The 18,153-nt window shown below is 44.3% G+C and overlaps 1 protein-coding gene across 1 annotated transcript in view; it reads right to left on the reverse strand.

Annotated features, from left to right (window-relative positions):
• The window catches only part of erfl3 (Ets2 repressor factor like 3), a 44,004-nt gene extending 26,053 nt beyond the window's left edge, over positions 1-17,951 (reverse strand). The window contains exon 1 of the mRNA XM_034611041.1: positions 17,202-17,951. Within this exon, the coding sequence (XP_034466932.1) occupies positions 17,202-17,223 (22 nt within the window). The 5' untranslated portion in view covers positions 17,224-17,951. The remainder of the gene's footprint in view (positions 1-17,201) is intronic.
• Positions 17,952-18,153: the final 202 nt, after the last annotated feature.

An 18,153-nucleotide genomic window follows, 5' to 3' on the forward strand; every position in this document is an offset into this window, starting at 1 on the left:
AATTCTAATCAAATTACTTGTATGATTTGATTGTTTATCCTGTTGTTCTACTATCAAAACCTTTTAAAGCGGCACAACAATGTAATTACTGTATGTACTTTTTAAGTATCGTAGGGTTTTTGTGGTAGTAGTTGTTATGGTGTTACACGATGTTCAGACACACAGATTGCATAACTTGCCTACTGGCCCCACCTTGCATTTCTTTTTTTCAAACTAAACCCAAATGGTTCATTTTCGTGTGTCAGCAGTAGCACCCACATTCAAATAAATACATCAAATTTGTAACACATTAAATAACACTAGTTAGTCAGACATAACGTGGCCCCTACTTGAGTTCAGAGAGAGCTACGATTGATATCCTGACACGACGGACAAACACATAAAACATATCCATGCTTGTCCTCAAAATCTCAAAGCTCTAATGGGAAGCCTGTGGATGTACTCTGTGTGTGTGTGTGTGTGTGTGTGTGTGTGTGTGTGTGTGTGTGTGTGTGTGTGTGTGTGTGTGTGTGTCTCTTGTTATGAGCTGCATGCTGTTGTTCAGACTGGAGGTGAGAGTGGAATAGGTGACTGGCCCTGGGGAATCATGTTTTTCTCATAGCTCCGCTGCTGCAAACTGTGCCGGTGATGCCCTGCAAGGTATCCAACGTGGAGAGAAAGGTAGAAAACCACACACTTACCTCGTGTTTTATGAAAAACAAACACAGTTGTAGCATAAAAACTATGGAGGTTTTTTTCTACTGAACAAAAATGCCCACTGACAGTGCTTGTATTTGATAAAACAGCTGAGTAACACTTGTTGACTCCCTTGTAGACTATATAATCATCAGGGGACAGATAAATCTAAGTTGAGGGTGAAGCAGAGGGATGGTGGCCTGGTTTTCTAAGCGGGCCCTTGGGTGCTGAGTGAACAGGGGACGTTGGCCGCTTACCAACCAGGGCTGTTGTCCTTAACACCTTTCTGCTGATTTGGAGAACAGCAGCTCTGGAACTGTGTACAACAACCAGCGTCCACATGCTAATAGATGGGTAATTACCAAAATTAGGGCTGGGAAGTTCCACAGCAATGTTGCATCATGATGATGGCGACACTAATAGGCCTGCATTGCTGCTTATAACTTTAGAGATTTGATCGAAACTGTTTTCACACAGACTCACACAGTATATACACTTCTAACAGCAATTCAAAGCTAACTGGTCTTACTGCAAATCAGTTAACTCATGACATAATTTCCCTTCACAAATACACCAGTACTCAAGACTGTTTCTACCTTCACCAAGAAGATGTTTTCTTCCGCATATGTTTGTTAGCAGAATTGCGCAAGAAATAATTTCCATGGAAGGGGTGGGGATCAGGGGGCGGATCCAGGATTTCCTTTTTTACTTTATCTTAAATTGCGAGAGAGGGCATTTTGTGACATTTTTGCTGATTTCTCAAAGAAATCAAAGACAAATGATATTTTTTTAATCCAGCTCTAGTAAAATTAAATGTGTTTTCATAAGGGGACTGTTGGACCTTGGCGGAGGTATGCACTCGACTGAGAGCCAATTTAGTTTCCTTCAGTTGGTCAGATGTTTAATCATCTGTGTGTCGTGCACAGCAAAATAACGTGAAGACAGAACATGGGAGGAGACCAAGTGAGCCAGTATAAAAACCTTCTACTTTCATCCTCATTGGCTAACTCAGTATCCATACAGCTTGCACACCATGCACTCACATGAACACAACCACGTGAACTTTTAACTCGCAAATGCAACCACCTTGCTCACAGTCTAGGCCCTGAATATACAATGTATTAAACGGCATAATAATCAAAGAAAAAGGGCCAACAATGAAGCACCCTGAAACAAACATCACCAACAAACAACAAAATGTGTTTCACATAGGCTCAAACACCAGGATCAACACCAATCACAGTGTATTACTTAGCAGTACAAGCACATTTAAAGTCGGAGGTGTCACTAGACCGTGCCCTCAAGAGGTTCCTGTGCGTCAGCAGCGTGTGTGAACAGTACCAAAAATACACACTACTTCACTGAGTCCCATCAAGCTATTCCTTCCTCCACTTCTAGTGTATTCCTCCATCAATCCCCCATCACCAACCCCCCACCCCCCACCCCACCCCTCCCATTTGTGCGTCCAGCCCTGTGCGCTTTCCTGCCATTCTTCTATCGCAGCTAATTTTAGATGAAGGAAAAAAGCTCTGTCCACATCTGCTAGTCATTCTTTAAGAGGTGTGTGTGTGTTTGGGAAAAAGAGAGGGAAAGGAAACTGGGAAAAGGTCAACGGGAGAGAAAAGTACAAAGGGAGAAAAAAAAGTGCTGGAGAGGAAATAAAAGGAACGACATAAAACAAACATGCTAACAACACCGTCACTGTCAAAACCAGAGCGAATGTGTTAATCATTACTGAAATACACTCATTCAGATTGAGTGGTGTCCTCTACGTTTACTTAGCAGTGGTGAACCACAAGATGAATAAGCTGCCATCACAAGTCAAGAGACATGAAATAAACTAAACATGATAATTTAGGTCAATTTGCCCTGAAAAGAAAAGACAAATGTAAAGGCAAAGTTTTCTTTAGAATGGGCCCTTTATATTTACATCAGTGGCCGGTCCTCTCTACGGAGACCGCCATGCTTTTTACGGGCGTCCAAACTGGACTAACTAAACACCTTTTGAGTTTTTATGAAAACTGAAGGCGACCACAGGTTCTCTTTCATGTTTGGAAGGGTTGGGTGAGGTGAGGGGTATTCAGCTGCAACATGCAACTTCCCCACTAGATGTCACTAAATTCTACACACTGAACCTTTAAATTGTAGTCTGAAAACTCCCCAAAAATGAGTGAGGACACACAGCCAAACCACAGCCGCACTTTTACTTTATACAAAATGAAACCAATATTTACTTTCAGTAGCCTAATGTCCAAATTTTAGTCTAGGTAACTGGCTCCATTTCCTGGTAAATAAAATTTGCAAGAGTGGTGACTCACTGGGATGGCAACAACAAATACTGGCTGATTCAGTAAATTCAACATTTATCATGATTTCACGTTTAACACAAGATTGTAAAAATCTCAGGTCCAGGGAGACACAATCTAACATGTAAAATGCGATTGACCTGCACTGGCAAATGCACACCCACACACACTCCTGGCAGTCATGACTCTGCATCCCAGTGGTCTGTGAGGGGGACACAGAGGGCAGAGCACAGCGTGTTTGTGTGTCTGTTTATCTTGTCGTAAACAGGACAAAAGACACATGCCGTGTCACCGCCTGTCACCGCTTTCTCTTCTCCCCCCACTGCTCTCGTCCTTCGCTCAGTTTTTCCTGTTTTCCATCATTCCCCCCTGCTCCTGCGCCCTTGCCCTCGTCTTTCGCCCCTTCGACTCCTCACTGCCTCTTTCTCCTCCACTAAACCCCCCCCACCCCACTTGGTCAGCTTGTTAAACATGTCTCCTAAAGCTGATTAAGTAGTGTTGATCAGCCTTATGTAACACTCACCTCGCACAGACGTCGCTGCCAGACAGCCGGCTTACTGTGTCTTTCTTTGTGCCCCTGTGTGTGTGTGTGCCCCTGTGTGTGTGTGTGCCCCTGTGTGTGTGTGTGTGTGTGTGTGTGTGTGTGTGTGTGTGTGTGTGTGTGTGTGTGTGTGTGTGTGATTCGGAGAAATCAGAGAGGGAGAATTTGCTTCAATGAGCACTGCTCTGCACGGCATATTTGCTGTTGGAACACACACACACAAACTTTTTAATACGATAATATACCATGTCCTATTTGGTTGGAGCTATATGGTTCATCTTCTTTATGACATGAGCACATTTGGTCACAATGGTGGAATGTGCTTCGTCATGTAGCATCAGGGTCTCCCAAGGTGTGTGTGTGTGTGTTCCTAATGCAGGCTGTGTAGATAATCAGTGCTTATCCCCCAGTTAGCATAGGGCTGCCAAGTGAGACCATGCACCTACAACACTGCAGCAGGAGGTGGGACAGACACCAGCACCCAAAAATACACCCCCCCCCCCCCCCACCCCCCCTTGAAATGACAGACTAAAGGCATAAAATTATGAAAACTATCTTTACAAGCACACAAAACACAGAGTTCGATGCTGTGCTGTTGGTGCCTGTAAACAAAGCCCTGCTCCAGATCTCATTAATGGATGGAGTGGCTGAGTTAACGAGGCAGTGCACACGGGCACGTTAGAAAGGTCAGCGCGCCCGGCTCCCATTCTCTGCTCTCCTGGTTTGCTCTTGCGCTGTGCTTTGTGGGAAAGATTAGAATCCTCAGCTGGAGCAAATAAAGCTGGGTGTTATGCAAGAGCCCGGGAGAGGGAGGAAGACAGAAGAGAGAAAGGCTGATGATGATGTAACTTGAGAGAAGAGCAAAAATACAGAAATGAAGAGTAAGAGAGAAAAGGATGCAGAGGCAGAGCTACAGAGGTTTTTGATGGAAGGCCTTGAAGCAGCTTACCTTACAAGACGGCCAGGCTCCATCGCAGCCTGCTGCATGAACCTTTCTGTACTACATGGTACCAGACACCCATCTAAACAATAGCAGTCAATCAGCTCTACTGAGCAATGAGCTCAACAGTAAACACAAAGCTTCCCTGCACTGCCACAGGCCTAACAACAAAACCAGACAACATAATCTAAGGTTAATAGCAGTGTTATACATGGTTTCATTCTGGCCTCCCTGAGTGGGAGTAGGACAGTGTTTCATTCATCCAACAACGTGGCCCTGACTGGCCTGTCAGACCCAGAGAGGCCATCAAGAGTAACAATCTCAATTCTTGAACCGCACAATGTTTATTCTGAGTTATCAATGTTCAATGAAGTGCGGAGGAAGTAGATGCAGGATCATCATTGTGATGTAAAAGGGCCAACTGAGTTTATGCTTTGTCAGAACCAGTTAATAAGATGTGCCGTCTGACCACATCCACCTGATCTGAAGCAGACACTCAAAAGCAGAGAGAAACGCCAGCACAGAGAGGGAGTAGAAGCAATATCATTTGAAAATAAGGATGATATTGACAGTCCGTCCAGGATCACTTGGTGTTTCACTTGGTTGTTCACATTACAAATGCGACAGGTTTCTCGTTAAAGTGCCTTAAGATAATGTGTGTTGTATTATATCTAATGTTACATTATGTTGTGAAGGCATATGCACCGTAGTAACAGGTGTCTGAAGAAACAGATGAGGACAAGAGGAAGGAAGTGAAAAAAGAGAAATGAATGAGCAAAGGGGAAGGAAGTTAGTTCACAGAGATAAAACAGTGGCTGGCAGAGAAAGAGAGAGAGTGATGAACCTTCTCCCCTCCGTCCGTACACTGCTCGGCCGGCGTTATGTAAGAGCCGAGTGTAAACACACCGATTACCTCTGCTTGGTGGAACTCATAACATGAGGCGCTACCTCACTGCTTGTGCGTTTCAGGAAGTGGTCTCGCACTTTTGCACCACATTGTACATGTGTACATGAACATACAATAGCGATACCTCTCGGCTATGTGTCACACACACAAAGGCACGCATTATAAAGATGGAATTCACACAATCTATTGTCCTGATCGCTGAATCAAAAGTGCTCAGATCATCCATCCAAGGTGTAAGGTAGCAAGGGGGTTTCCCATGAAATGATAGCTACACTAGTTTTCAGTTTCACCTCCACAATACCAGTTTGAAGACACACACTCGAGACAAGACATCTGGATCAGGGCATTCATATGCTGTTTCATCAGATTGGGAAAATATTTCATTTTGTAGCAGATTTAAAATAAGATATCATTTATGTGTGTGTAGCAATAAATCATAATTTTGAATCACAACACTTGTAATATATATTAAATCCATAGCCAAATATTGTGCCAGTATAAATACAAATAGGGAGATAAGCATTTTGCCCCAGCCCTCGAAGATGTACCTTTGAACAGAACCTGGGTAATACTTGAGCCAGACAAACACAATAAACTTGATAACAAAACGCCCACTTACACACAGGGAGTACACTATAGCTGGGGGCTATGCTGTGTATGAGAGTGTGCAGGACCCTGGTGTATATATTAATGTGTGTGTGGGCAAAAGCAATTCACTAAAACTATGGTGACAGCACTTCTGATTTATTTCCTGCAGTCTTTCTGTAGCCTATAGTCAATAACATACTAATTTGATTGACATCTCTTGGCAGAGGAAAGATGCAGCGTTTATGACTTGTTTCTACGGTAACATATATACATGTCGACATGCACATGCACATGCACATGCTGGCAGCTGAAACCCAGACCACTATGTTGAAGAAGATATGCTGATAAAATCTGTTTGACCATTAATCACTTATCGGTTTCTTGCTCAGTATTTATGTCTCGTTTAATAGAGTTTAGATGTCACAGACCTGGAATGAACTGTATCTATGAAATTGCAAAACCCTCATCTCAATTAGATTTTAATTAGTGACCTGAGTTTGGAGACATTTCACTTTCTCCTTCCCTTATTCAACTCTTATCAGGCTCAATACCCAAGCACCTTCCAACCATCTTGTCAATTTTCTCTTCCTCCATCATGCTCTCTGATTCTCCCCATTTAGCCCCTCATCTCTCCCTCCCTCATGCTCCTGCAAATCTCCTCCGCTGCTTTTGATCTATTATTCCCTACTTTCCTTTTCCGTCTCACCCTGTGACTGGTCAGGGGCTCCGGCTCACTGTTCACTTCATCAAAAGCTTTAATCCCCAAAAACAACAATCACTGTGTGTGTGTATGTACAGTAGGCCTATATGTGTGTGGTGCGCCCACCCGCATGCAACTGCTTGGACATTACGTAATTTCCCTGGGCCACATCTGATGCTAAAAATGGACATGGATAAAACTATTGTGACCGTGGGCCGGGCTACTGTACAGAGGCAGTGGAGCGCACACACATCACACATGTACACACGGACAGCAGGGGCTGGGCAAGCTGCTTAACGTTGATGTCATGGACCAGAGATGCAGATTTAAGCTTTTTCTTGAACTGATCACCAGCCATGTTAGTGTTCAATGATTGATAATTACTAAAGGCTTGTAAGTTTCAAAATGGCGCATTGTCTACAGTGAAAACTTTTAACATGGGTTTTCAACCAGAGTTTAGTATGTACTTGACACCCAAAATTGCAAGTAAATGATCATATTATATGATAGATTAAATAATATATTGAGTAACTGAAATAATCAGAGGACTGCTTTCACTGACCCAATGGTTATTCCACAAAATCCAAACTAAATTTAAACATTTAAACACAGTAACTTCATTTTATTTATGGGGTTTTCTGAAAGAAAGCATTTAGACTAGATTAAATATGCAGGACACTTAAAAACAAACTCAAACGGATTTTGCATCAAGTGAGGTTGTGGAGCTTTCTGTGGCTGGTGTTAAATTTAGAGTATGAGCGCGTCTGTGTGGTCGGGGGAGAGTCATAAGCAAAGTCTGTGCACTCTGCACGCTGTGTAAGTCACACTGATGACGTTGTTGTAAGGTTTCAAAGGAGCATTCGTAGAAGCCGCCGCAGTGAACTGTGTGGACACGGAGGTGCAGACTACAGGTGTTTGCCCAAAACACTGTCTATGCTGTCTTTAACTACGTATGAGCAACATCAATAATTTAGTCAGACTTCAGCAAATGACCAAATGGCTCAAAAACACTAGAGGATGTGTTCAGGTCAAGGCACTAAAAGAGCAGAGAGTGGTACAGCATGTGAAACGGGCGGGCACACTTATGGACAAATATGTGATGAGATGAGCCTGTTTCCAACTCTCTCAGTTGTTCTCTCTCTCTCTTGTGTACGTGCGTTCTGTGTGTGTCTGTGTCTGTGTGTGTGTGTGTGTGTGTGTGTGTGTGTGTGGAGGAGGAAGATGCGCTATATGATGTGCAGCACTGATGGCCGCCTTTGTCATTAAACTTTAATCACTCTGTTTTCCTATAAATACCTTTCCAATGATCCAATGCATTATTCAGTTTCGCTCAGGCCAGCACACTCACTGATACACAAGCAGGAATAACACATACACCTGGAGAGCCGAGAAAAAGCCAGTGTCCTGGAGGAAGAAAGTCTTATGAACATTTAAGAGGACGATGGCCGGTGGGCAAAAATAGTCGGGCTTTTCTCCTGCTGCGAGTGAAATCCACCACAGTTGATTCTGCCATTGACCACACATCTTAGATGGAGCCCAGGGCTGTGTGTCTGTGTGTTTGTATGGACATACAGTATGTATGCACAACAAATGCACTGCATCAGTACTACATGACAACTTACGCTTGATCCCAGCGTGTGGTCTAGTCTGACTTGAAGCTCATATTTATATGAGTTTTCAGGGTGAATAAACACCAACCGCTGCCTATTGCTGATACATGTTGACAGTGACAGACAGTTTTCTATAATATCTGAGCTAGTTAGCAGATATCCATGTTGCATTTGGCCCTCAAGTCAAGTTGGCTGATAAATCAGGGTGTCCGGTGATATGGTAGGGTGACATGGAGAAGGGGGGGTCTGAGGGGAGCGAGGAGGAAAGAGGAGGAGGAGGCTAATGGAAGAGGAGCTGCCACTGGGGTATTAGTCCATGGATTGGTGACATAGAAATGTTAGTGAGAGGGAGGAGAGGACGGTGGGATGGGTGGGTCAATCGATGCTTAAAAAGGTTTCACTCCCCTACAGGGACACGTGCACGTGTGTGTTTGCGCGCGTGTGTGTGTGTGCATAAACACACAACAGTCGATTGTAAATGAAACCACTATCTCCCTCCTACACACACGTGCACACACACTTCATAGGATGGCTTCATCCGTCTCAGAAATAAGAAGTTGAGCTAGAGAGCAGCATTTAGCAACTGGCCTGTGACTCAACTCGAGGATTAACAATCACTCACTGTAATTTAGGCTGAAACTATGGGTTTGTGTTTCTAAATCTCAAGTATAAAAGACAGTGCTTGTTTATGGGTTTGTCCAGAAGGATGACATCAGATCAAGCTGCTGCAGCTGATAAAAGGCAAAGGATGTTGTCTTTCCACTTATTTCCTTCCCTCACACACAACCACAGTTTGTTACTGCTGGCTCTGTTGGACAGTACCATTTGGCTAATTATGTAGCATCTGTATGTACACACCATAGACTGTACATATATGTTGACAGCTCCCAAAAAGTGAAGCCAAAGTGTCTTGAGCCCCACCTGGTGCCTGGCTACAGTATAGGTCAAAAATCCCACCTCCCCCATGTTAATAGATGAGACATGGACCAAATTAAAAGTCAGCTACATTTTTCTCAAAGACGGCTTCTGTCCTTTTAGGAACTTCTTATCACAGTGATGGTTTTAATTAGTTATTTGATGGCTGGTTGACAGCTGAGATTGCCTTGTGATTGGTTGAGCATGTGTAACCACGGCTCCATCCTCCAATCACTACTGCCCAGGCTCTGGCTCCAAATGGGCTAGATGGCGGCGATTTATATCCGGCATATATCTTAGCTTCATTTCTGGATAGTGGGAGGAAGTGGAGACATTTCGTTGATCTTTCTCACATGCAGCAAATAACACATCAGAGCTGAGGGAAGACAGTGTCTCTGAGGTATGTTGCTAGTTAGTTTGTAAAATACATTACTGGAAAGTTAATGAACAACAACCTCATCAATTTTTTCCTGTTGATATACCTCTACACATAAAGAATAACAATAGACTCCCTATCAGTGTTGCATTGGCCCCAAAAGTGCCGTACCAGCAAACAGTCCAGCTGTTACATTGCACTAAATGCCTGAGCTCAGATGTAAATTAAAAAGTTTACCACACCAGTTTCCATCTTTTTTATTAACAACAGTTTGGGACAGTTTGTTCCCACGAAGACACACTTTTTACAACCGCCGTGGCATTCCCACCCAGAGCCCTGCCTTTCAAATGCACATAACTTTCTCATTGGAACACGGGCTGCGGTGAGTTGGCTCAAAGTTCAAAATGTGCCCTGACGTACAAAAGAGAACAGGTCTGAACACGCCGGGAGAGAAAGAGAGAGAGAGAAACGAGGTTAGGACTGCGAGGGAACAAGCAAAGTGAAAGGCTGACAGGCCGAGGAAGAGGAAAGACTGGTTGAAAAGAAAACTGCAAACGTGATCTTGCATTCCTCACATGGGGTGGAGGGTAGAGGAGAGAGAGAAAGTGAGGAGAAAAAAAAAGAGGGCGGAATGGGGGATGGGAGAGAGGGGTGAGGGGAGGGAGGAGGGTGACAAGAGAAGAAGTTTAACTTGGCGCCAGACAGCATTTCAATACTCGACGGCACACAGACGCACACACACACACACACAGAAAATATCGACACAATGCAAGTGGCACAGAAGTCCTTTTGGTGACTTCCCATCGTCCGAAATTAGATTAGATATTTGCCCTCCACCCGAGCTCCCTGGGTCCAGCACAGAGGCAGATTCCCAGATAAAAATAGCCAGAGGAACTATTCAAACACTGCTGCTTTTCTGCAGGGAGTGTCTGCTGACTGCACTGGACTTAAGGGGTTAGAGAGGGGTTAGGAGCTCCACTCACCACCTCCCTCAATCAAAGGCCTGGGACAGCGGGGCAGCCCAATCCCTATCACACTTAAAACACTAATACACACACACACACAATGATTGTGAAGTTCAAATCAGTGTGTAGCAATTGTAATTTCAAATATGACTTATTTACGAGTTTAAAACTTTGAATCTGATGTTGAAGTTTCCAGGCAAATAAAACTAAAAAGCATGTTTAAAAATAAAATAAAACAGACAAACTGCCATTAAGTTTCTAATTAATAATGGATTATTATACACAACTAACTATGCAATCCAGGTGCAGACTTACACAATCACCTTACATACAGTTTTTTAAAAAGTTGTTAGTTCATTTAAATTTACAGAACAAAGAAGATCAAGTCCTGTTGTTTGAATCCTTTCTGGTATGTATGTATATTAGCGGACACACTGTGTGCTGATTCCTTACAATATACTTTAGATACCCTCAGCATGTTCAGTATTATTGAGGTTAATCTAAGAAGATTAGGAGTATACATTACAACACCACCCAGGCCGAGCCTTAGCATGGGTTAAAAAAAAAAGCCATGGGTGCACTGGCATCAGTCGAGGATTAGGAGAAACTGCCCCGTGCGTGCGTGTGTGCACAAGAAGCCAGGCCAGGTGTTAGTGATGTGGTCAGAGTTGGTGCAGAGCCCCCACTTTTAGGGATAGAGGTGTAGAGAACGTGGGCTTCATGACTGACTGCCTGGGTGAGGAGGTGCTGTCATGGTCTTGACAGCTTACACCCCGATTATACACCGAACAGCAGAGAGGTGACACTCCCGGCTCCAACCTACAGGACAGGTCATTGTGTTGTGAGGATCCAAAATAAAACCTCTCATCTGGAGGGATCAGGGGCATAGAGTTACCTGATCTTCACGTGTGTGTGCAAGTGTGTGTGTGCGCGCGCGCATGTCATCAGACTCCGATCAGTTTCAATGGCGCCGTCGTCCCTGAGATGCTTTTATGCCTCCACCCACAAGCACTGACGAACACACTTTGTTCACAAGCAATACCTTCGCACAGCTGCTCTTCTACAAAAACCTTATCTCATATATTCTTTTACAATAAAATGCCATTCTGCCCCTCACTCTGAGTCATCGCTACAACAATATAGCTCTGTAAAATCCCCATATTACATTACAATACACATGCATGCACAAACAAACAGCTGCTGAACAGCGCAGGTCAATCCAAGCACACCAACACACCCCAATGCGTTCTCGACACGAATTTTGATACCCATCTGAAAAAAGAGCCTTGGTGTTAAGTTTGTGTGCAATTTGAGGTCGCCAGCTTTAATTAACAATATTAAAATAATAAAGCATTATTTTAATTGCATTCTAACAATGCATTTTACTCATTTTGTCCTTAGGAGGCATTAAAATGTATGAGTGCACGCATGCATTTGCAAGTCACTGGGTGAGTGTGTTCAGGAAAGGCTTGCAGAGATAGTGACTGTTGTGTTTTCCCCTCATGTGTAATGCAACACAGCCGGCAACTATTAACCTTCTAAGCAGGAATGTGGGAGGTCCAAGAATTCCAATAAAAAGCAGCAGTGAGAGTGTGAGTGTGCGTGGTGTGTGCTCACAAATATGTTCCTCAAAAGTGTTACAGTTATCCATCAACAGTCCGTCCCATCCAGGCATGCAGAAGCAGTCCTCTACCATCCCTGACCAATAACCAATAGTCAATGTGGGGTCATGCGTTGACATACAACCAATGGCATTGCAGTAAAACTAGGTTCAACTCACACCGCAGACATACACAAACAGCCTGAGGACACATTTACATAGGCAACTGTTTTCTCCGCATTTAAATGTGAACTTTAAATGGAGTTCTTTAGTGTCGGAGCCAGGAGTCATGCAGCTGATCACATAGGTCCGAGAGACCGATAATCTATAGGACGCGACGGTCAGATGTGAGGTTAATGTGTGGGTCTCTGTGGGCGTGAGTGGGCCACAGGCAGCGATGGGACAGCGGTCAGAAGCATCCGGGCCTTCAAGGGTAACGCTGCCTTGTTGGCTGGGGTCTCCCTGGTCAAGGGCGGCACAGGACTAATGGTGGGGAGGTCTATTAGTGTCGACTGGCTGAGCACATTGTTCCCTTTGGTCACATTCCTGGCTAAATACAGACATTTCCACAACTGAGGGCCCCCTCTACCAGAAGTCATTTGTCAACTTAGCTTCGCAGACGAACATATCTAAACTTTTATGAAGACCTGTGGTGACAAGGTAACCTGGGCCGGGCTGCCGCGAGATTTTGAACGCTCAGTCTGTCTGATAAACAACATGATAAGCATGACATGTACCATATTATAATATAAATACTTTGCATTAACAACAAGATGCAAATGTCCTGAATTGAATTTAGCCCACTGTGTCATCAGTAATGGTGTTGTGGCTAAATAGATTTAGAAGGCACCTAACATAATTTCTCTGCTCTTTCAAAAAAGAAAGGATTAGCAGTTTTGTTGTGGAACATCACCTGTTTCAAGCTTTACGTGTGTTGGCTGAACCTGATCACAGCAGGGCACTGTCCCATAAAGCGGGCTATAAAACTGTATTGGGATAATGGGAGGCAGCGGTTCTGCTGTGGTCAGCACTGCGAGGGAGTTTTCACAGATAAGGCTAATCGCTGCACTTATCATCACAGTGGTTGTGTGTTGGGATTGAAAAGCATATGCTCGCAATCGCACACATAAACCCGCAGAGGGAAAAGGTGAAATGTTTCCTTTCAGTTCCGTGCTCAAAAGCTACCCTTTTGTCTCTTGCCCTGCCACATCATAAGGCAGGACTGTGTGTACGTGTGTGTTTGTGTGTGTGTTGAGAATAAGTGGTAAAACAGCCCTAAAGCATGTCAATCACTCTGGGGGAGCAGCAAGCAGCACAAAGAGAGAAAAAACAACCATCATTAAACTTCGTTGTTGAGTGACTGATGAAAAATAGACTGGGATGCCCAAATTACCTCGCTTTTTCTTAAACACTCTCTCACACTTACACACTCACACACACTGCAGTCTCTTCACTTGTCAAAAGCACCACCAAACTATGAGCTACTCCGCACCATTATGAGTACAATGAGAGGTCCCTGGCCCCACAAGTCCACACACAATCAGCTCCAGGGCCTGCCCCACTCCCACCATTGTCCCGTACTCCACACACACACACACGCACAATGGCCACTCCTGAGCCAGGGGTCCCACTATGCAATTCCATCACACAAAGACACACACCAGTCCTTATCCCGTCAGAGTGAGAAACGAGGATGACGGAGGTGGTGGAAGAAAAATTGTGACCCTTGGGGAGGGATGGGAAGAAAACTGGTGAAACACAAAAAGGCAGAGTACAGCGTGTGTGTGTGTGTGTATGTGAGGCAGGGGAGTAGATAGCATTAGGGAGGGAAAGGCATACGGTGATACAGTTATTAATCTGTGTATGTCCTTATTACCAGAGCTTAATCAATCATTAGCAGAGCCTTTGAGGGTCACACAAAGGTGGATATAACTGTGTAAGGGCAGACGAGAAATTACACATCAGCTTCCTGTCTGCCGACTAACACAACCTGTAGAATACTTTGCCTCAATTTAATCATCCCGACTCATCAAACACTAAAAACACCGGGTAAACAGCTGCGATTTGATATAAACGCATATTAAATTGGATCCTTTCCAACGCTACAACACCAGCAGTGATCCACCAACGACAATAGATGCAGCTACAGCCATATCATTTCCTGCTTCATCACATCAGTTCTCCATCTCAGCAGAAATCCTATCATCTATTCAGGCTAATGAAGTGACTGTGGAAAACAGGAGCGCAAAGGAAGTGTCCAGTGATTGAGAGAAACGAGGTAAACTCGGAGAGGCAGCAGCTTACCGTACGGGACATAATCCTACATTACCAAACATCCTGGTGAGGGATGATTACATTTTTCATCCTACACACATCCAACACAAATGTGTTCAATCTAAACGACGGGATCTATAGGTTAAGGGTTAAAACCTGAGTTCTGATTGGAAACACAGCAACAGCAGGAGATCAGACAGATCAGGAGAGCGCCTCGGATTAACCAGTTCAATAATTCACCTATTTAAATGTGCCGTTATAAGATCGTGCCTCTGAGACAGAGATGCTGTGTTTACCAACTACAGCTAAAATGATTAATCAATTAATGAATAAACTGAGAAATAATCCAATTTGATTTTGGTGACTGTTGAATAACTTGACTAAGCTTATAACAGCTGAAATCATTATATCGTTATTATGAAAAAGTAATTCAAAAAACTGTTTGCTGGTTTATTGAAGATTTGCTGCTTTTTACATCATTATAAAGTAAATATCTTTGGATTTTTGTCAAATAAATTGGTGATGTGTTGTTTTTGCTATTTTTTTCTACTTTTTATAAACCAAATGATTAATCAAGAAAGAAATCAACAATTGGTTGTGGCAGTTATAAGTTTTAAATACTGATATAATTTGGATTTTGTTAGATTAAGTCACTGGTGTCAAGACTTATCTTTAATCACATACTCAACTAAAATGGCACTTAACAGAGCATTTGCCTTAACCAATGCCCATTAATCCACTCAAATTCAATTAAACTGCCCATGAGAAATCAACAAAAAATTTTTAAAAACACCCCTTCGCACAATGTTAAAAAAGCTACAATAAAAACAGGATCTGCTCCACACTTTAATGGCTTCTTTCCTGACCTAAACAGCATCCTTCCACCTAGTTTCAAGGAAATTTGGGAAGATGTTTTTGTGTAATCTTTTTGCAAACAAAGAAACATATAAACCAACAAACGAACAGGGGAGAAAACATAACCTTGTGGTGGAGATAATTAAAGTAATATTCAGAAGCAATTAAATGGTGAATAAGATTAGTCAGATTCACGGTAAAGTAGGACAAGTTAATGTTCTTCACCTTTACTGAACAGATAAACACAATCAACCTGCTACGCAAACACAAACCCACACCGACTGCATACATCAAACCCATAACCTAAGCACAATCAATTTTTTGCAACCTTTCCCCCGCAGAGCTGAAGCTTTCTGCTGCCGCACCAACACGGAGTTCAGAGTAATAAAAGGGCTACTTGTGGTGGGATGTGGTGTGATGTCATAGTAGCCTCCTCGGGGCTGCTGCAGAGAGTGGGTGTGTGTGCAGGAATGTGGAGGGCTGAGGGGCTGAAGGCTGGGTGCAGCAGGAGTCAGGAGGGGACAGGGTGGGGGAAGGGAGGGGAACATCCCGAGTGGAAAAGTTTGTCCCACACAGTTTGTCCGTCTCTCACACTCACACACACACACACACACACACACACACACACACACACACACACACACACACACACACACACACACACACACACAGTCCTGTGCCAAATGCTCACCAGTAGCTACTTAGAAAGTCATCACATTGTTCCCGCAGGAACCACAACTTATTAAATATGTTTTACACAGAGGGCCAGAGACAATAAATGACTGTAGTAAACGCAGAGATGTTATCCACCAGGTCCCTGGTGCTTCATGTTGGTTTTAGGGCTGCAGCTGACAATCACTTTCATTATTAATCTTCCACTTTTTCTTAGAATAATCATTTAGTCTAAGAAATCTTCAGATGTCCGGCTTTTTTGACAGAAAGTCAAAACACCTGCAAAGAATCCAACTATTCAAATTAAAATTATATGTGAAAAAGAAAAATGGTAATCTGTTACTTTTGCAAATATTAAAGTTTTTTTTTACTTAAAAATAATGAAAACAAGGACAATATAATAATCAAAGAATAGTTCCAGCTCTGGTCTGTTGACTTGTGTGAACTGGAGCAAAACAAACAGATGTACTTTAGTGACTGAAAGAAAAAAGGTTGTGTCGGTCAGATACAGTTGATTACTGATGTTTAAAAGTAATAAAATGCATGGCTGGCACAAACGGTAGCACTTCCACTTCCTCCTTATTTCGGGAAAATTGCTCCGTCTTTCACAGAGAAGAGCAAGAACAAACTTATGCAAGCATTTCAGGAATTAGACCAACACACACACACCTCAGCTGACTACTGGAAACCCCCTCCCCTCTCTCCCTCACTTCAATATGCTGACAGGCCAAGAAACCTGACAATCGTATGTGCTCAATTACTGGGTTAACTTCAGATCACTCACTGTGTATAAACCTGATCAGATCCAATCATCTCATGTCCACCACAAACAGGGGGGAACTTATCAGCATGTCCACATCCCCCCCCCCCTCTCTCTCTCTCTCTCTCTCTCACACACACACACACACACACACACACACACACACACACACACACACACAAGGTACTTCTAGGTTTTTCAGCCACTTGTCTGAAAGGTGTTGGATGGTGAAATGAGGTTGTCAGGGTGACACAGAGGATGTCGCTGTAACAACTGTACAGTAGTTTAACCACTTCCTCTTGTACAGCACTAAAGCTGCACCAGATTTAAACAATGGACGGATCCACGAGAACAACTCACATCAACACTTCTGTTTTTTGTTTTATTTTAAACTGAAAGTGGATGCTGGTAGTTGTGTGGTTGTATTAATGGGGGTGTTATTAAAAGTGTGGTTGGCTGAAGTAAACAAAGACAATGGTGGGGTAGCGTTTCCCCGCAGGATTCGCTCAAAACTTACCGGAGTCTCCGGGTGTTTTCATGCTCTCCGCTTTAGCTCACTTAGCAGGACGGTGGCTAAAGTTCCCCAAACCCGGGTGGATTCCGCACGGAGTCGCTCGTGGGAAGAAAAAGTCAAGTCTCTCGGCCTCTTCTTCCTCCGCCGCGAGTTCCCGACGAGGGGGAAACTAGTTGAGGTGAAACTTTTCTGACCGCACTGCCTCAGCGGCTGTGTCCGCGAACCACGGCGCTCTCTCGGTCCGTCTCTCTCCCTCCTTCCTCCGGGCTCCAGCCGCGCTGAAGGGCCCGCTCGAGCGCTTTCCACAGCGGGGCACAGACCTCGCGGTGCGGTCCTCTGTCGCCTCTCGTCCCGTCACCACCACCACCACCAGCAGCAGCAGCAGCAGCAGCGTAGAAACCTGCTCTCAAGTTGCAGCGAAAAGACGAAGCTACCGTCCCGACTCGAGGAAAACCCTTCTTCTTCTCTCTCTCTCTCTCTCTCTCTTCCTCAACAAGTTCTAACTGTCCGGTTCACTCCGTCTCCACCGCCGCATCCTGGCCGCTGTTGGACATCTCTCCGCCGCGAAGCTTCGCTACTTGTTTGACAGAAATTAGCGTCGGAGTGAGGAGCCTCTCTTTCTTTACGGACTTTTTTTTTCTTCCAGTCCTCCACTCACTCTCTCAGTGTCTCTCTCTCTCTCTCTCTCTCTCTCTCTCTCCTCGGGGTGTCGTGTTTCGCTGCCTCTCTCTCTCTCTCTCTCTCTCTCTCTCTGGCCCGCCCACACTGACGGAGGGAGAGAAAGAGCGAGGCGGGGTGGGGAAGGGAGGGGGGGGGGGGGCTAACGTGGCGGGTCACGCCCCCTCACCACGAGCCTGGGGCCCGCGCTGGCGTCAATGCAGCACGCGGCGTTGCCCCGGAGACCGCCACCGCGCGCTGCCGTGCTGACGTCACATCCGAGTCCCCTACGAGTCGA

This window comes from Hippoglossus hippoglossus, chromosome 16, assembly GCF_009819705.1.
Source record: "Hippoglossus hippoglossus isolate fHipHip1 chromosome 16, fHipHip1.pri, whole genome shotgun sequence".
NCBI lineage: Eukaryota > Metazoa > Chordata > Actinopteri > Pleuronectiformes > Pleuronectidae > Hippoglossus > Hippoglossus hippoglossus.